General features: G+C 41.9%; 1 protein-coding gene across 2 annotated transcripts in view; it reads right to left on the bottom strand.

The window, feature by feature from the left end:
- Nucleotides 1-21733, bottom strand: part of HTT (huntingtin) — a 276760-nt gene that overhangs the window by 196668 nt on the left and 58359 nt on the right. For both annotated transcript variants that reach the window (XM_069744747.1, XM_069744746.1), the window contains exons 3-4: nucleotides 8821-8941; nucleotides 851-910 (exon numbers count right to left, since the gene is read on the bottom strand). In XM_069744747.1, the coding sequence (XP_069600848.1) occupies nucleotides 851-910; nucleotides 8821-8941 (181 nt within the window). The remainder of the gene's footprint in view (nucleotides 1-850; nucleotides 911-8820; nucleotides 8942-21733) is intronic.

The raw sequence follows: 21733 nt of genomic DNA, 5'->3' as shown, positions 1-21733 counted from the left end.
TCCGCAGCAAATCCGCATCGTGTGCACACAGCCCAAGTCTCGAGCTGCTCTTAAGTAGAGAGTGGCCTACGGATGTGCGGCAGACGCCTTCTGCACTTTTAGTTCGCTTTTCATTCATTGCAGAGCCAGACAGGGCCCCAGAGGAGCCATCTGCATTTATTAGACATTATGGCAGAGGCTAAAAGGTGATAGGAAAGCAACATAGCACAACTGTCTCAACGCCAGGCTGTCTGCACAAAATGACTGATCAAACCAAGCACAGGAGCTCGATGCAACCTTGACGTGGGCCAAGCAGTTCAGCGCACTTCCTTCCTACTTGTTTTCCATCTATCTCCGACCACCTATGGCTCCTATAAAGCCAGAGATGCCACTCAAGGAAGAGAAAAGCCGAGATCAATGGAAAATAAATAGATGGGAATGTGCACTGAACTATGTGGCCACACCAAGGGTGCACCAGGCGCCTCTGCTTGCTTTGATCTGTCATTTTGTGCCGAGAATCTCCTTTTAAGCATCACAGGCTTCATTATAAATTTGTCACATCATTACCTAGCAGAGCGCCTGTTATGTGCTGGAATTGATTTACAATATCATCTATAGCAAATTATGGCATACGAAACTGTAAGTTAGTTGAATTGTGGGGTCCTGACCATCAATTAAGTCCCACACGCCTTTAGCAAAATTAGTAGGAACTGTGTAAATCTCCCCCCAAAATGCACATATTTGCAAAATGTGCAACTTGTTCCCACCAGATGGAGTAATATTCACTGATGCAGAAGACACGGGAGTCGCCTACAATAAATAATGGATTAGAAAACATGGGGGGGGGGATGTACAGAGAGGAGGAACCCACCTTCTTTATTTCTTTGTACAGCTCCAGCTGTAGCCGGGGGAGATTGGAGTCCATCAAAGCCTGTAACAAGAGAGCGGGAAGGTGAGAGAAACACGATCATGCAGCACGGGTTGTGTCCGTGTGTAATGATCACGAGACCCATGGACCAAGCAGAAGGGGCATTATAACGCTACGTTCACACAATCAGCTTTTGGGGATTTTTTAACGCAAATTTAAAAAAAAAAAAATCCAATTATTCCTATATTACTTACAGGATGCAGTAATTCTGCAACATCAAAAACTCACCAAAAGCTCATTGTGGGAAAGAAGCCTAAGGGCTGGCAGCCAGCTCAGATCATCGCTTTATGCAAGTGATGTGTTTGATTAGGAAGGATGAGAATCTGGATACTCAGAAAAGTCAAAGCTAGTAGCTAGTACTTACAAACCGCTCAAGCACTCTCCGAGTATTAGGAGCAATTAAACAGCATTAAAGGGAACCGGAGATCAGGTTTTCACAGCTAATGTGAAAGCAGCATAATGTAGGGGCAGATGCCCCGATTCCAGTGATGTATCACTTACTTGGCTGCCTGTTGGGTAGTTTTGATAAAATCATTGTTTTAACTACTGCAGATCTAGCAGTTCTCGGAATGCTGAGCTCTGTATAACCCCGCCCACACCACTGATTGGCAGATTTCTGTGTACATAGGCAGAAAGCTGCCAATCAGTGGTGTGGGCGGGGTTATACAGAGCTCAACATTCAAGCAATGCTAGATTTGCAACATAGAAAAAAAACGATATCAAGCAGCCCAGTAATTAATACATGGCTGGAATCAGGGTATCTGCCTCTACATTATGCTGCTCTCAGAAGGGGAAGCAAAAACTGGTAAATGATTCGCTTTAAACAGAACAGGTCACCATGCCTAACAAGACTATTCTAGCATATACTTTTATTAGTCATGAAAAATATAAATCTATGTTGTCTGTTCCTTAGTTACTCCTATACTGTGTAAGTTGACAATCTGGTGTTGGGGGAATTGTCTTTACATGGTATACCACTGTCCAATCAGTAATAGCAGTGTTAGACTGGACACACCCATTTGACAAGGGGAATAATAACACCCAGTTGTTTTTTTATAATTTATTCATACATTTCCAGAAGGAATAAAGAGAGGAACGACAATGCAGAACTCTAAGAAAATATGTCAGTAGGATCAACCCTTCCAAGCTGTCTATTTAGGCACGTGGGTCAGACAGCAAGGTACTAATTTATTTAGCTTCCTGTGATGAAGTGACCCTGATAACATGATTACAGGTCCTTCTACACTTCTATGTTGCAACCAGCTTATGATTGGTCAGCGTCATACAGGAGGAAGAAGAGTACACGTTGCCCCATTGAAAACTATTAACACCCAGTATGAGACATGTAGATCAGGAGAGCAGAGTGTCAGAAATTACATGTCTCACACTAGTAATGCCCACTTTCATTTATAATAAGCTCTGGAGGCGGATTCTAGGGGAGATCTATGACCAGTCCATAAATCTTAACAGCTCATTTACATATAAGAAAAACATGAATTTCTCTGAAAGACGACATCGAACCACAGATATCATTTTACAAAATTTTCTATAACCTGCATTTCCACATAGACAGCTTAGGAGAGTTGATCCTACTGACAGATGCCCTTTAAAGAGGACCTTTTGTCAAATTTTCCATGGTGAAATTGTAATAGTGGCTGCAGAGCGGAATAAAACTTTTTTGTTCTTTTATTTAATTTCGCCTCTCTGTTATAAGCAAAATGTGAGGCACAAATTAGATTTTCAAAGTCCACCTGGGTGTTATTAGTTTTTTATGGGGGAGGCGTGTACTATTCTGCCTCCTGTATGACGCTGACCAATCATAAGCAGGCAGCAACATAGAAGTGTAGAAGGACCTGTGATAAAGTTTTATCAAGATCACATGACTAGAGTCCACAGGTCCTGGCAGTCGTGCTGTGCAGCCTAAATAAACACTGAAGATAAATTACACAGCACAGAAGTCTGGAAATCTTATATACTCCAGCTAACATCACCACACTTCTGTGCTCTGCTCTGCAGCCACTATTACATGGCGTGTCCAGTTCAACATCAAAAATTTGGTGACAAGTTCTCTTTAAGCACCATTCACCAATCAGTATAACTGGCAAAACGTATTTTGTGGCTTTTGTTTTCTTTGCAGGACAAGCAGTAGTTTTTACTGGTGCCACATTTCGATAAGACTTTTCGATTAGATTTTGACATGAGGGATTAACAAAAAACAAACAAACAGCATATTCTGAGAGAAACAAATTTCATTTTTTTTTCCTAAATTAAATTGTTTAGCCCTAGACCCCGCAGATGAAGCGGGACCTCAGCTAAACATCTCAGCCAGGTCCCGTTCGCACAACTCCGATGCCTGCACCATTCCGATCACAAACATTTACAACCTGAGGTGGCGAGTGTCATCCCATCAGGGCATATGTCAGGAAAGATGTCAGCTTCTCCTTAAAGGGGTATTGTCGGTATCTCTGATCGCCTAGGGCAGTGATTGCGAACCTATGCCATTACCTCAGCTCAAGTGTATGGCCGCTGTGAACTGCTAGCACAATGTTCGGGCACGGACACCAAACACAGACTTCACCAGGATGTCCATGTTACTGTTTGGGTTCGGCTGCCCGATCACCGGGTGTTTGTCACATGACAGCTCGGCAAACACCGCTTCTGATCGGTGGTGAAACCATCCCCGCCAGTCAGAGAGCCGTGGTTCCCACGATGTCAAAAGACAGCACGAGCGCGGAGCTCTGATCGGAGGTATACAGTTTACCTCCGGTCACTGGTGTCAGTGGATGTGACTACAGCTCCCATCATCTGATACCTGCTGCAGCTAATAACAGCGAGTGTAGGAGTGGTGGATGGGATATTCATCAGCCGCTCCTGCGCTGTAAATAAAATAAAAAAAATAAACCAGCATGGGTTCCCCACAGCCAGACAAAACTCACAGCTGGGAGCTGCAACCCTCAGCTGCCAGCTTCAGCAAGGCTGGTTATCAAGAATGGAGCGGTTCCCACGCCATATTTTTTAATTATTAAAATTTAAAAAAAAATGGCATGGGGTCCCCCATTTTTGACAACCATCCTTGCTAAAGCAGACAGCTGGGGGCTGGTATTCTCAGGCTGCTAAGGGGCCATGGATATTGTCCCTCAGCCTAAAATTCGCAGCCCGCAGCGGCCCAGAAAAGGCACATATAGTAGATGCACAAATTCTGGTGCTTTGCCTGGCTCTTCCTACTTGCCCTGTAGTGGTGGCAAGTAGGGTGATAGTTTGTTTTGTCCGGTGACATCTAGCCCCGAGGTTAGTAATGGTGGGGTGTCTATTAGACACCCCCATTACTAACACTATAGTCACATTGTAAGAAAACACAGACCCCAATAATAAAGTCCTTTAATTGAAAGAATGATACAGACTCTTTTAATAATCTCAATTAAACCATACTTATGACTTCGCCTAATTTCACCACAGTCCTCGTTCTCCTGTATTTTTTATTATGAGATCCGGGGGCACCAAGATCAGCTGATCAGTGCATAAATCATAAAAATAGAAAAAAGGAAATAGCGGACCAACCTTTAAAGAAATTGATGTCAGAAAATGTTTAGATATTTGGTAATAATCTGGGTTGCAGTGATAGAAAAATCTTCTAAGTAATATTAGAAAGGTCCATTTTGCAGCCAGAAATGAGATGTTGTGCACCTGGCATATCCTGCCGAGCTCGCACCTGCTACAGTTTGGGGACTAATACGACCAACTAGGAACCAATGTCCCTAAGTTCAGAACAACAACAAAAAATGGCACAACGCAATGAGTTCTTTGGGTAAAGGGTTGATGGGTTAACATGTGACCACAAATTTAGTGCCAATATAGAGACCTCACAAAATAGCGCTGGAGAGGGTCACACACACGATGGTTCTTGGCGCTTTTTCGGCAGACCCGATAGGATCAATAGCTGATCGGTGAGGCCAGACAACCGGTATCATGCAATCTGCAGGTTTCAGTTCTCACAGTACAAACCTGGAACAGCACAGCGCAGCACACTGGGTACACGGTGTAGTCTCGCTGCTGGGTGCAGCAGATCTGCCCCTACTCAAGAGAACTGGATAAGCCTACAAATGAGTAAGAGCAGATCTGCAGCACCCGGCAGCAGCCGCTACACCGATGACGGAGATAAGCTGCTCGGCTCTGCAGCTGCTTACAACTAACCGGCACGCAGCACAGCTGATCGGTGGGTACTGCAGATCCGCTCCCATTCACTTCAATAGGTGCTGATCTGGAGTACTTAGGAGCTGCCATTACAGTGTACAGAGCTATGCTGGTTCAGCTCAAATCTTCTCTGCACTGCCAAGGACACCAATGGCTATTCCCGCTGTACAGGTGGAAGTATCCCAGGAGGCAGTACTGGCGAATAGCGGTTTATATTGACAACGCATTTCGATGTTCACCTATGTCTACATCTGGACAAACCACATTCATATGTGTGAAAAGATCCATCTCTCCACCGGATATCCCTCCTTGGATCTGCAGCAGCCTTTTTTCCGAGAGCCTCCTATTTTTCCCACTACATATTGTATAAGAGCCTATATTGCGCTATTGCTTCCCAGTGGCAGCAGGACCTGGAAGCTGCCACTTGTTGGACCCATATCGGTCTGATAATGATGACCATTCCAAAAACAAGTCTTTTTTTCTTTTAGTTTTAAAAGAAGTTCTTCTTAATTGTTCCTCTGTGAGGACATACACACAGTGGCATGCGGAAGTATTCACCCCCTGTGCATTTTTTGGTGTTTTGCTACCTCACAACCTGGAATTTCAGAGGGTTTTTTTTAGGGTTTGCATCAGTTCGTGTAAAGAACATGCCTGCAAGATTAGTTTTTCTTTTTATTGTGAAGCAACAAATACATCTGCAAGTCACTTTGGATAAATCTCTATGAGCTTTCCACAACTTACCACTGCGATTTTTGCCCATTCCTCAAGGCAGAACATCTCCAGCTCCTTCACGTTAGATGGTTTCCTCTGGTGAACAGCAATCATCAAGTCTGACCACAAATTCTCAGTTGGATTAAGGTCTGGGCTTTGACTAGGCCACTCCAAAACATTTACACGTTTCCCCTTGCTTTGTCAGTATGCTTTGGGTCAGTGTCTTGTTGGAAGGTGAACCTCCGTCCCAGTCTCAAATCACAGACAGACCGAAACAGGTTTTGCTCAAGAATATCTCTGTATTTCGCACCATCCATCTTCCCTTCAACTCGGACCATTTTCCCTGTCCCTGCTACCAAAAAACATTCCCACAACATAATGCTGTCACCATCATGTTTAACTGTGGGGATGGTGTTCTTGGGATGATGAGCTGTCCTAGTTTGGCATCAGACATAGCGTTTACCTTGATGGCCAAAAGGTTACATTTTGGTCTCATCCGACTATTGCACCTCCCTCCATACATTTGGAAAGTCTCATATGTATTTTGATGAACTCAAAATGAGACTTACAATTTTTGTGTGCAAGTAAAGGCTTTTTTCTACCCACTCTTCCATAAAGGCCACTCACTGGAGCGTATGGCTTATTGTGGTCGTATGGACATACACCCCAGCCTCGGCTTGAGAACTCTGCAGCTTCTTCAGGGTTACCTTTGGTCTCTGTGCTGCCTCTCTGATTAATGCCCTCCTTGCCCGGGCTGAGAGTTTTGGTGGGTGCCCCTCTCTTGGCAGGTTTGTTGTGGTACCTTGTTCTTTCCATTGGATGATAATGGATTTCATGGTTTCCCCCCTGGGGATCATCAGAGACTGAGATACATTTATTTTCATAACCCTAACTTGTACTTCTCATCAACTTTCTCCCTGACTTGTTTGGAGATCTCCTTGGTCTTCATGGTGATATTTGGTTAGTGGTGCCTATTTCTTAATGGTGTTGCAGCCTCTGTGGCTTCTCAGAAAAGGTAAAGTGTGTATACTGACCGACATGTGACACTTAGATTGCACACAGGTGGACGTCCTGTCACTAAACATATGACTCATGAAGGTAATTGCTTGTAGCAGAAGTGTTTAGAGGCTTCATAGCAAAGGGGTAAATACACATGCACATGCCAATTTTTATTTATTTCATTCCATAAATTAAATTTTTGCCTAGATTTTTCTCACTTCACCAACTTAGGCTACTTTCGCAAGCCACTGTATGTCAGTATACATCACCTGCACATCAGTGACAGAATCTGTCAAATAGCTTTCTTTTGCAAAACGTTTAGCTGGCCATAAAACTTGGCTCTTGTGTGAACACTTGCTCAGCTGACTACTATCTATCGCCCCTGGCCCCTTGGGAAACAACATGCACCCACCGGGCACCTGAGTGTGCCTACTCGGAAGATTATGGCGCTAAAAATTCAACATGTTAGATCCTTGTTTTACCCATAATAAACAAGATGATGTTGGACAGAGGTAGCCATGCCTTCTAGACTATGGGCACATTTGACATTAAAAATACACTTTTTCCATGTTAGTAGATATTTTTCTCATGCAGTTTTATCCCTCCCAGTGGATGTGACATCTGTTTGTCCAAGATGCTGCTGCCATTACTACCCTTCTGGTGCCACCTTCTACAGCCCACCAGGAGTCTTTTTTTCTCCCTTCCTCTCCCGGCAGAGGCTGCGGTCCTGTGTGCCCTTCTCACTTACTACACGGATACAGCAGACAATACATGAACAGCAGCCAACCCTGAGGTCTTATAGCACCACTCCAGAGTTAGATTTTTTTTCCAGCGCTGGAGAGGTGCTTTAAATCTAAGTCTTCAGTCATATACTCATCCTCCAGCGTCATCAAAAGATTTTCAGTGCCACTCCGGACCCCTTGTGACATCTTGCGAGCGCAGATTCTGATTGACTGGAAGTCAGAAGCTACGTCACGAGAGCCCAATCCAAGGCTTCCCCCCTCACCATACACTGAGCAGTGTGCTGTCCAATTTCTACCAGAAGCAGCAGGACAGCCAGCTAATTGAAGGAGTTATACTGACTGTACAACAGCATTTTCAAAGTCAGAAGCTACGTCACGAGAGCCCAATGCAAGGCTTCCCCCCTCACCATACACGGATCTGCCATGTACAACATCCCTCCCCTCGCTGTTGCCATCTCTGACACTGGAAGGAGAGAGGTGGAGAGCAGGGTGCTGTCCAATTCATAGCAGAAGCAGCAGGACAGCCAGCTACCTGAAGGAGTTATACTGACTGTACAACAGCATTTTCAAAGTCAGAAGCTACGTCACGAGAGTCCAATGCAAGGCTTCCCCCCTCACCATACACGGATCTGCCATGTACAACATCCCTCCCCTCGCTGTTGCCATCTCTGACACTGGAAGGAGAGAGGTGGAGAGCAGATTGCTGTCCAATTCATAGCAGATGCAGCAGGACAGCCAGCTAATTGAAGGAGTTAGGCTACGTTCACATTTGCGTTGTGCGCCGCTGCGTCGGCGACGCAACGCACAACGCAAATAAAAATGCACCAAAACGCATGCAAAAACGCTGCGTTTTGCGACGCATGCATCGTTTTTTGCCGAAATTTGGACGCAAGAAAAATGCAACTTGTTGCGTTTTCTTGGTCCGACGCTTGCGGCAAAAAAGACGCATGCGTCGCACAACGCAACAAACAAAAACGCATGCGTCCCCCATGTTAAATATAGGGGCGCATGACGCATGCGTCGCCGCTGTGTCGCCCGACGCAAACCCGACGCAAACTAGCATAACGCTAGTGTGAACGTAGCCAAATACTGACTGCACAACAGCATTTTCAATGACGACTAAATACAGGAGTTGTTTTGATTTCACTTTTTAAAATAAAGTCTATATTATTTTTAGTTCTAGTCCATCCATTATGAATAAAAGTATGAATGGAAAGGAAATATCAACATTTTTTTTAGACACATGAAACGTGACACTTATGGACATACTTTCACCACTTTGTTGAGGCATTCGTCGGCCACCATCCTGACGTCAGACTCGGAGTCGTCGCTGCACAGGAGGAAAAGCTCCATGGCGATGCCGAGAAGCTTCTGGAACTCTGGAGAATTCCTGCAAATACAAAAGGAAAACTGAATACAACAGTGTAGTTATTGGAAACCTGCAATAAGCAGCTCTTCATCATTTTACTGCCATCACTGATACAATAAATGAAAGTGCTCCAATGTTATCAGTAATTAATGACAAAAGAAAATTTTTGTTAACCACAAAAACTCCTGCATCGGCCGAATGTGAACATGTACAGAGCCGAAACATGAGCAATGCATACTGTGCGCCGTATAGTGGCCGTTCTCCAGTACTGCAGCTCAGCTCCTATTGAAATGTGATCTGAGCTGCAGCACCTGGGAACAGCCACTATGGGGTACACGGCGCTGTGCTGTAACGGTTCTCTGCACCATGCAGGGGCCGTGAGCAGAGCCGCTGCAATCAGGTGCGCCTACTACACAGTGCCTGGGTGGCATCGGTTCCACTGTATACTCTACTCATCCAGACACAGCGGGAGCTACAATCAAATAATTGCTGGTGGTACCGGGTGTGTCGGACTCTAATTGATGTCCCAGTCTTGTACAAATGTATGATGGGAAAGTACAGCGATCTTTCTAATGATCTTTTTACACTTAGGCCTGTGACTGTGAAAAGAGGGAATCCGCTATATCTAGAGGAAAGACGGTTTAATCATCAACAGACACAGATTCTTTACAGTAACAGCAGTGAGATTATGGATTCTACACCGTAACAGCAGTGAGATTATGGATTCTATACTGTGACAGCAGTGAGATTATGGAATATATATTGTAACAGCAGTGAGATTATGGATTCTATACTGTAACAGCAGTGAGATTATGGAATATATACTGTAACAGCAGTGAAATTATGGATTCTATACAGTAACAGCAGTGAGATTATGGATTCTATACTGTGACAGCAGTGAGATTATGGATTCTATACAGTAACAGCAGTGAGATTATGGATTCTATACAGTAACAGCAGTGAGATTATGGATTCTATACTAACAGCAGTGAGATTATGGATTCTATACTGTAACATTGAGATTATGGATTCTATACTGTAACAGCAGTGAGATTATGGATTATACACTAATAGCAGTGAGATTATGGATTCTATACTGTAACATTGAGATTATGGATTCTATACTGTAACAGCAGTGAGATTATGGATTATACACTAATAGAAGTGAGATTATGGATTCTACACTAACAGCAGTGAGATTATGGATTATACACTAATAGAAATGAGATTATGGATTCTATATTGTAACAGCAGTGAGATTATGGATGCTATACTAACAGCAGTGAGATTATGGATTCTATGCTGTAACAGCAGTGAGATTATAGATTATACACAAACATCAATGAGATTATGGATTATATACTGTAACAGCAGTGAGATTATGGATTCTGGCTACCGCCTCAATGCATTAACCTAACGATCCCTGTGTGGCCTATTTATAATAAAAAAAAAAAAAAAAAAAAAAAAAAGGTTCCTCGCATCATGTTCTCATACACTTTATGCAGTATTAGCCCTCTGTGTCTGTACTGCTACATACTTAGGCAGGTAACTGGTTCATGCAGCTTTACATGAAAACCCGAGCCTTACACTATGGCTGGTCCGAATAACTAAAGCAATTGTTACCATCCACCTCTCGTGTCTCCCCTTTTCCCCATAGTTTGTAAGCTTGCGAGCAGGGCCCTCATTCCTCCTGGTATCTGTTTTGAACTGTATTTCTGTTATGCTGTAATGTCTATTGTCTGTACAAGTCCCCTCTATAATTTGTAAAGCGCTGCGGAATATGTTGGCGCTATATAAATAAAATTATTATTATTATTATTATTATTATTATTATTATTATTATTATTATTATTATTATACTAACAGCAGTTAGATTATGAATTCTACACTGCAACAACAGTGAGATTATGGATTCTATACTAACAGCAGTGAGATTATGGATTCTATGCTGTAACAGCAGTGAGATTATGGATTCTATACTGTGACAGCAGTGAGATTATGGATTCTATACTGTAACAGCAGTGAGATTATGGATTCTATACTGTAACAGCAGTGAGATTATGGATTCTATACTGTGACAGCAGTGAGATTATGGATTCTATACTGTAACAGCAGTGAGATTATGGATTCTATACTGTAACAGCAGTGAGATTATGGATTCTATACTGTAACAGCAGTGAGATTATGGATTATACACTAATAGCAGTGAGATTATGGATTCTATACTGTAACATTGAGATTATGGATTCTATACTGTAACAGCAGTGAGATTATGGATTATACACTAATAGAAGTGAGATTATGGATTCTACACTAACAGCAGTGAGATTATGGATTCTATGCTGTAACAGCAGTGAGATTATGGATTCTATACTAACAGCAGTGGGATTATGGATTATATACTGTAACAGCAGTGAGATTATGGATTCTATACTGTGACAGCAGTGAGATTATGGATTCTATACTGTGACAGCAGTGAGATTATGGATTCTATACTGTAACGGCAGTGAGATTATGGATTATACACTAATAGCAGTGAGATTATGGATTATACACTGTAACAACAGTGAGAGTATGGATTCTATACTGTAACAGCAGTGAGATTATGGATTCTATACTGTAACAGCAGTGAGATTATGGATTCTATACTGTAACAGCAGTGAGATTATGGATTCTATACTGTAACAGCAGTGAGATTATGGATTTTATACTGTAACGGCAGTGAGATTATGGATTATACACTAATAGCAGTGAGATTATGGATTCTATACTGTAACATTGAGATTATGGATTCTATACTGTAACAGCAATGAGATTATGGATTCTACACTGTAACAACTGAGATTATGGATTCTATACTAACAGCAGTGAGATTATGGATTCTATACTGTAACAGCAGTGAGATTATGGATTATACACTAATAGAAGTGAGATTATGGATTCTATACTGTAACAGCAGTGAGATTATGGATTCTATACTAACAGCAGTGAGATTATGGATTCTATGCTGTAACAGCAGTGAGATTATGGATTCTATACTGTGACAGCAGTGAGATTATGGATTCTATACTGTAACAGCAGTGAGATTATGGATTCTATACTGTAACAGCAGTGAGATTATGGATTCTATACTGTAACAGCAGTGAGATTATGGATTCTATACTGTAACAGAAGTGAGATTATGGATTCTATACTGTAACATTGAGATTATGGATTCTATACTGTAACAGCAGTGAGATTATGGATTATACACTAATAGCAGTGAGATTATGGATTCTATACTGTAACATTGAGATTATGGATTCTATACTGTAACAGCAGTGAGATTATGGATTATACACTAATAGAAGTGAGATTATGGATTCTACACTAACAGCAGTGAGATTATGGATTCTATGCTGTAACAGCAGTGAGATTATGGATTCTATACTAACAGCAGTGGGATTATGGATTATATACTGTAACAGCAGTGAGATTATGGATTCTATACTGTGACAGCAGTGAGATTATGGATTCTATACTGTGACAGCAGTGAGATTATGGATTCTATACTGTAACGGCAGTGAGATTATGGATTATACACTAATAGCAGTGAGATTATGGATTATACACTAACAACAGTGAGAGTATGGATTCTATACTGTAACAGCAGTGAGATTATGGATTCTATACTGTAACAGCAGTGAGATTATGGATTCTATACTAACAGCAGTGAGATTATGGATTCTATACTGTGACAGCAGTGAGATTATGGATTCTATACTGTAACAGCAGTGAGATTATGGATTTTATACTGTAACGGCAGTGAGATTATGGATTATACACTAATAGCAGTGAGATTATGGATTCTATACTGTAACATTGAGATTATGGATTCTATACTGTAACAGCAATGAGATTATGGATTCTACACTGTAACAACAGTGAGATTATGGATTCTATACTAACAGCAGTGAGATTATGGATTCTATACTGTAACAGCAGTGAGATTATGGATTATACACTAATAGAAGTGAGATTATGGATTCTATACTGTAACAGCAGTGAGATTATGGATTCTATACTAACAGCAGTGAGATTATGGATTCTATGCTGTAACAGCAGTGAGATTATGGATTCTATACTGTGACAGCAGTGAGATTATGGATTCTATACTGTAACAGCAGTGAGATTATGGATTCTATACTGTAACAGCAGTGAGATTATGGATTCTATACTGTAACAGCAGTGAGATTATGGATTCTATACTGTAACAGAAGTGAGATTATGGATTCTATACTGTAACATTGAGATTATGGATTCTATACTGTAACAGCAGTGAGATTATGGATTATACACTAATAGCAGTGAGATTATGGATTCTATACTGTAACATTGAGATTATGGATTCTATACTGTAACAGCAGTGAGATTATGGATTATACACTAATAGAAGTGAGATTATGGATTCTACACTAACAGCAGTGAGATTATGGATTCTATGCTGTAACAGCAGTGAGATTATGGATTCTATACTAACAGCAGTGGGATTATGGATTATATACTGTAACAGCAGTGAGATTATGGATTCTATACTGTGACAGCAGTGAGATTATGGATTCTATACTGTGACAGCAGTGAGATTATGGATTCTATACTGTAACGGCAGTGAGATTATGGATTATACACTAATAGCAGTGAGATTATGGATTATACACTGTAACAACAGTGAGAGTATGGATTCTATACTGTAACAGCAGTGAGATTATGGATTCTATACTGTAACAGCAGTGAGATTATGGATTCTATACTGTAACAGCAGTGAGATTATGGATTCTATACTAACAGCAGTGAGATTATGGATTCTATACTGTGACAGCAGTGAGATTATGGATTCTATACTGTAACAGCAGTGAGATTATGGATTTTATACTGTAACGGCAGTGAGATTATGGATTATACACTAATAGCAGTGAGATTATGGATTCTATACTGTAACATTGAGATTATGGATTCTATACTGTAACAGCAATGAGATTATGGATTCTACACTGTAACAACAGTGAGATTATGGATTCTATACTAACAGCAGTGAGATTATGGATTCTATACTGTAACAGCAGTGAGATTATGGATTATACACTAATAGAAGTGAGATTATGGATTCTATACTGTAACAGCAGTGAGATTATGGATTCTATACTAACAGCAGTGAGATTATGGATTCTATGCTGTAACAGCAGTGAGATTATAGATTATACACAATATAAGCCACGTATAGGGTGTATAACAATATAATACCCCTAGAAGTCCTCAGACAACAACAGGCAAACCAGCTAAGAGAACAACTAATATATATAACTAAAATATAACTTTTATTAGAGCCATACTAAAATATCCAATGGATAATGACATCACTTGTGAACAGTGCAAAAAAAGTGCTCAAATAACCAGTGCTCTATTAAAAAATGGTTTTGTCTCACCACATGATCTTCTTTCCGGGAGTATCCACTATAATGTCTCATGGGGGAGGGGGGAAGAAAACAATGTCTCTATACTACCCCAGTCGTGCCCCTGTGTGGCTCCCGCCCTGACAAGGGCAGTTCCCAAGTCAGTCTGTTATGTTGTACCCACCACGATAAGGTAAACCTCCCTACGCGTTTCCTCTCCCATATGGGAGAATCCTCAGGGGAACTAATTATAATATATGTGTGGGGAATTGTTTCTTTTGGAGATAAGGGAGTCCCTGCGTCGGCAGGTAACACCCGTGTCAAATGCTCGCAGTGACGGCACAGACTTCTGGTAGGGTGAGACAAAGGACTGAATCCTCCCACCTAAATACCCCATCAGGGAACCCCAGCGTCCTACCTCAGTTCCGCTCCTACACGTGCTTCCAACAGGTAGAAGTTCTTAGTTGCAGTGATTGCCAAATAATCCGCCAATCACACTCTGCGTGTGTGTCCCATTCCTCTGCCGGCCTATGGCTGCCTTTCACACATTGCCCGCTCACTATGGGCAATTGCGCATACGTGCGTCGCGCTTCGCCCCCGTATCTCCGGCTGAAGCATAAGTGCAACCCATATATGTTACCCCCCTTCCTTCCAGTAGCCCGGGGAGGCGCATTCCTGTAAAACGTGCATTCGCCAAGAGTATACCCGCCATGCATCCTCATTCTTAATATATCGCCAGACATACCGTCCTACCTGCCCCGCTCTTACACATCTCTCTAATCAAGCAGGCGCCGTTCAGGTTCACCGATGTCATGGTAACCGCTCCAAGTATACGGAACCATGCCGCTCATACAGAGTTTCCTTGGGGCCGGATACGGCGTAACGCGGTAACCTGGCAACACACCAGCGTCATGCTGTGACTTCACACGCCATGCACGGGTATGAGTCACATAAGTTGGATCTACCAGCGCCGGTATGACTATTGCCAGTATCGCGCTGGGGTATCTGTTGTGGCACGCAGTATTGGTCTAACATCTAACATTAACCAGCGTGACTGGATAAGTACCCATATCTATATATACACCACGGTGGGACGATACCATGATACTAATAGGGGCCATCGCTGGTATTCACCAGCCCGACATACCTACAGGGAAGATAAATGTTCCACCATCCCTATACTCCACTCTATATGCAAGACCAATAATATGACCTAAGCATAAGATATACCATGTACATTTCGGCACCTGTTATACAACCAATAATGATGTTCTATTACCAACTAAGGCACTTCATTTGAGACCTGAAAAGTGTAAGTTTGATAATACGAGGATAGGAAAAACTAATGATCTCACAGTAATGTCATAATAAATGTAAGTATATGACTTGCTGGAGTACCCAATAAGATAGATAAATGAGATATCCACCCCGTATGTCATTATCCATATATATAAAATATCCTAAACTCTCTGTTTCAAACCATATAAAGTACAGGTCGGAGAGAAATTTATATAACACGTACACAGCAAGGGCTGCCATACGTATATGGTCATAATAGACCCAGTATATCCTGTTTTTATTGACTGGAAAGCATGTCCCACGACCAGAACCTACTCTAACTGTATGCATTCACAATACGTAAAAAAGACCCTTATACCAAAAAATATGAAGATAACCAAAAAGCACTCTTCATCCTTGAGCTCCACTCCAAGGACCAAATAGTCTATACTTCTATTTATAGAAAGCACCTGTAACTCAACTGCTCATTTAAACCATGGGGATGGCAGGTATCCAAGCGAAATATCCATCTCGCTTCTTTCTGAAGCAGGATCCTGTCAAAATCTCCCCCTCTTCTGGGTGGTTTGACCTTCTCAATCCCCATGAATTGTATACTTTTAATGTCACCATTATGTGACCCATTTACATGTCTAGCAACAGCCGTGTCCCTTCCATTTCGGATGTCACCCAGATGTTCTCCTATTCTCCTTCTGAACGCTCTAATAGTTTTTCCAACGTAAGACATGCCACATCTACAAGAAATGCGATAAACGATGCCCCTAGTTCTACAATTAATGAAGTCTCTGATTTCAAAGGACCTATCAGGTCCATCAAATTTTTTGCCAACCAATATATGTTCACAAGCCACACAGTTCCCGCAACGATAGCTTCCCTGAGTTCTGACTGGTAACCACATTTTTTCTGCTGGGGGTGCGACAAAATGACTGTGCACCAAACGATTACCTATTGTTCTACTTTTTCTGTAGGTTATCTGTGGTCTCTCACCTACAAAGTCCCTTATGTCGTCATCCATCTGCAGGATACCCCAATATTTTTGGATGGTTTCTCTCACCATTTGGGCCCCATTGTCATAAGTGCATATCAGCCGTGCCCTCCCATCCAAATTTGCTTCCTTTTTCCTGGGTACCATAAGTTCTCTCCTCTCTTTCTGATTGGCATTTTTAAAAGCTTCCCTCAGTATTTTATCCGGGTACCCTTTGGTTAAAAACCTCTGGCGGAGATCATCCGCCTTCACTTTAAAGTCCTTTGTACTTGAGCAGTTTCTTTTAAGCCTCAAATACTGGCCTTTGGGTATTCCCTTTTTCAGAGAGTAGGGATGATGGCTTTCCCACCTCAACAGGGAATTCGTTGAGGTGGGTTTACGGAAAATGGTGGTCTCCAAAGTGTCCCCCCCTTCCGATTTGGTAATCAAAACATCCAGAAATGCTAGCTTCTTTAGGTCAATTTCATATGTCAGTCTCAGATCCATCTCATTATGATTTAACACATTGACGAACTCCTGGAACTCTGCTACCGTACCTCTCCATAGAATAAAAACATCATCAATAAATCTGACCCAAAGGTCAATATGATTGGTCAGATATGTGTACTCCTCAGAAAAAACGATGGTGTCGTCCCACCAGCCCAGGAACAAATTAGCGTAACTTGGCGCACATGGATTACCCATGGCGGTGCCCCTGAGCTGGTGGAGGACTTTACCATCAAAACTGAAAAAATTATTCTGCAAAACAAATTGAAGGAGAGAGATGACCAATTTATTATGGGGGATATATTGACATCCTCTGGTAGCTAAAAAATGCTTAACTCCCATAATTCCAAACTTGTGTGGAATCGACGAATACAATGCTTCGACATCCACACTAGCCAAATATACTTCTGGCTCAATACTGATACTGTCCAACTTATTCAACAAATCAGTCGTGTCTCTAATATATGAGGGTGAGGAACTCACAAAAGGTCTGAGTATCTCATCTAGATATACACCCACATGATGACTCGTACTCCCAATGCCCGAAACAATAGGTCTACCCTTAAGGGGACATATCCCCTTATGTAGTTTAGGGAGGGCATAAAAGGTCGCCATTACTGGATGTATAGGCAGTAAGTAGGAGTATTCTTCTTCACTGATCAGCTTATTCTCTCTAGCTCCATCCAAGATACCTTTAAGTTCTTTCTTTGTGGCCTCAACTGGATTATTGGACACTCTCCTATAGGTTGTTTGGTCATCCAAGAGGTCATGAGTTGTTGGGAGAGGGAGGCCACAAATAGCTCTCTTAGGTTCATGAATTTACTGGTCAATGAGGAAAAAAATAATTTTGAGAAATTGGATACAAAACTGAAGGAACAGATTGAGATTGTAAAAAAATTTAAGGAAGAAAGTGACTTCGGTGTCAAAGAAACCCAGCTGCAAAACTCTATTGAGAAGTTTCAGTATAAACTAAAGGAGAGGAAACATAAACAATATTTAAGAGATCTCCAGGATTTTAAGGATAATAAGATCTATCAGGTCTTTGGAGAGAGGTGAAAGAGAGACGGACCTCTCCTCAACCGAAACAGACCTCTCTGACACCGAAATCAGGCAAAGAACTACACGGGGTCGACAAAGAGGAAGGAATAGAGGTTACTCAAGAGGGGGGAGCTATCATCCATCCACAAGACAGGGTTTTTTAGACAGCACGTACGCCCTCAGGAGCAGGAATCCCCCTCACAGGGACTAGAATTACAGGTAGTCAATCTATCAGACAGAGTTATAAGTGAATCTGAAATGACGGTACTTAGTAAAGGATTATCGTTTATTCCAACAACGGACTTTTCTATCTTTGATTGTGTTAAAGATATCAATTTGTTTGTCAGAAAGTTAAGGTGGCATAAATTTTTTAAACAACAGGAAAAAAGGATGTGTGCTAATTTAAACATTCCAGTGGATATTCTTCAAGAGGTCCAACTGTTGGCCAACTTAGATCAGATTCCACCATCTTTTAGTGGACAGGGCCCCTTTTCAACTTTGAAAGAAAAGAGCACTAAGATGCCGCCAGCAGGCAGTGATGTTTCGGCCATTGATGTGTTCTTGAATCTAACTACTGAGGAGATCAGACAGAGGGAAGCAGCACATGTGAGACATAATCTAACAAAAATACAGGTGGAGGCACTTCGGAGACTTGAGGAAGATACATCCATAATTGTCAAACCCTCTGACAAAGGGGGAAACGTAGTTGTTATGACTGTGGATGGGTACAGAGACATGTGCCTCGCCCTCTTGGATGACCAAACAACCTATAGGAGAGTGTCCAATAATCCAGTTGAGGCCACAAAGAAAGAACTTAAAGGTATCTTGGATGGAGCTAGAGAGAATAAGCTGATCAGTGAAGAAGAATACTCCTACTTACTGCCTATACATCCAGTAATGGCGACCTTTTATGCCCTCCCTAAACTACATAAGGGGATATGTCCCCTTAAGGGTAGACCTATTGTTTCGGGCATTGGGAGTACGAGTCATCATGTGGGTGTATATCTAGATGAGATACTCAGACCTTTTGTGAGTTCCTCACCCTCATATATTAGAGACACGACTGATTTGTTGAATAAGTTGGACAGTATCAGTATTGAGCCAGAAGTATATTTGGCTAGTGTGGATGTCGAAGCATTGTATTCGTCGATTCCACACAAGTTTGGAATTATGGGAGTTAAGCATTTTTTAGCTACCAGAGGATGTCAATATATCCCCCATAATGAATTGGTCATCTCTCTCCTTCAATTTGTTTTGCAGAATAATTTTTTCAGTTTTGATGGTAAAGTCCTCCACCAGCTCAGGGGCACCGCCATGGGTAATCCATGTGCGCCAAGTTACGCTAATTTGTTCCTGGGCTGGTGGGACGACACCATCGTTTTTTCTGAGGAGTACACATATCTGACCAATCATATTGACCTTTGGGTCAGATTTATTGATGATGTTTTTATTCTATGGAGAGGTACGGTAGCAGAGTTCCAGGAGTTCGTCAATGTGTTAAATCATAATGAGATGGATCTGAGACTGACATATGAAATTGACCTAAAGAAGCTAGCATTTCTGGATGTTTTGATTACCAAATCGGAAGGGGGGGACACTTTGGAGACCACCATTTTCCATAAACCCACCTCAACGAATTCCCTGTTGAGGTGGGAAAGCCATCATCCCTACTCTCTGAAAAAGGGAATACCCAAAGGCCAGTATTTGAGGCTTAAAAGAAACTGCTCAAGTACAAAGGACTTTAAAGTGAAGGCGGATGATCTCCGCCAGAGGTTTTTAACCAAAGGGTACCCGGATAAAATACTGAGGGAAGCTTTTAAAAATGCCAATCAGAAAGAGAGGAGAGAACTTATGGTACCCAGGAAAAAGGAAGCAAATTTGGATGGGAGGGCACGGCTGATATGCACTTATGACAATGGGGCCCAAATGGTGAGAGAAACCATCCAAAAATATTGGGGTATCCTGCAGATGGATGACGACATAAGGGACTTTGTAGGTGAGAGACCACAGATAACCTACAGAAAAAGTAGAACAATAGGTAATCGTTTGGTGCACAGTCATTTTGTCGCACCCCCAGCAGAAAAAATGTGGTTACCAGTCAGAACTCAGGGAAGCTATCGTTGCGGGAACTGTGTGGCTTGTGAACATATATTGGTTGGCAAAAAATTTGATGGACCTGATAGGTCCTTTGAAATCAGAGACTTCATTAATTGTAGAACTAGGGGCATCGTTTATCGCATTTCTTGTAGATGTGGCATGTCTTACGTTGGAAAAACTATTAGAGCGTTCAGAAGGAGAATAGGAGAACATCTGGGTGACATCCGAAATGGAAGGGACACGGCTGTTGCTAGACATGTAAATGGGTCACATAATGGTGACATTAAAAGTATACAATTCATGGGGATTGAGAAGGTCAAACCACCCAGAAGAGGGGGAGATTTTGACAGGATCCTGCTTCAGAAAGAAGCGAGATGGATATTTCGCTTGGATACCTGCCATCCCCATGGTTTAAATGAGCAGTTGAGTTACAGGTGCTTTCTATAAATAGAAGTATAGACTATTTGGTCCTTGGAGTGGAGCTCAAGGATGAAGAGTGCTTTTTGGTTATCTTCATATTTTTTGGTATAAGGGTCTTTTTTACGTATTGTGAATGCATACAGTTAGAGTAGGTTCTGGTCGTGGGACATGCTTTCCAGTCAATAAAAACAGGATATACTGGGTCTATTATGACCATATACGTATGGCAGCCCTTGCTGTGTACGTGTTATATAAATTTCTCTCCGACCTGTACTTTATATGGTTTGAAACAGAGAGTTTAGGATATTTTATATATATGGATAATGACATACGGGGTGGATATCTCATTTATCTATCTTATTGGGTACTCCAGCAAGTCATATACTTACATTTATTATGACATTACTGTGAGATCATTAGTTTTTCCTATCCTCGTATTATCAAACTTACACTTTTCAGGTCTCAAATGAAGTGCCTTAGTTGGTAATAGAACATCATTATTGGTTGTATAACAGGTGCCGAAATGTACATGGTATATCTTATGCTTAGGTCATATTATTGGTCTTGCATATAGAGTGGAGTATAGGGATGGTGGAACATTTATCTTCCCTGTAGGTATGTCGGGCTGGTGAATACCAGCGATGGCCCCTATTAGTATCATGGTATCGTCCCACCGTGGTGTATATATAGATATGGGTACTTATCCAGTCACGCTGGTTAATGTTAGATGTTAGACCAATACTGCGTGCCACAACAGATACCCCAGCGCGATACTGGCAATAGTCATACCGGCGCTGGTAGATCCAACTTATGTGACTCATACCCGTGCATGGCGTGTGAAGTCACAGCATGACGCTGGTGTGTTGCCAGGTTACCGCGTTACGCCGTATCCGGCCCCAAGGAAACTCTGTATGAGCGGCATGGTTCCGTATACTTGGAGCGGTTACCATGACATCGGTGAACCTGAACGGCGCCTGCTTGATTAGAGAGATGTGTAAGAGCGGGGCAGGTAGGACGGTATGTCTGGCGATATATTAAGAATGAGGATGCATGGCGGGTATA

The sequence above is a fragment of the Ranitomeya imitator genome, chromosome 1, assembly GCF_032444005.1.
Source record: "Ranitomeya imitator isolate aRanImi1 chromosome 1, aRanImi1.pri, whole genome shotgun sequence".
Classification (NCBI taxonomy): Eukaryota; Metazoa; Chordata; class Amphibia; order Anura; family Dendrobatidae; genus Ranitomeya; species Ranitomeya imitator.
This window is presented reverse-complemented; position numbering and strand designations above follow the sequence as displayed.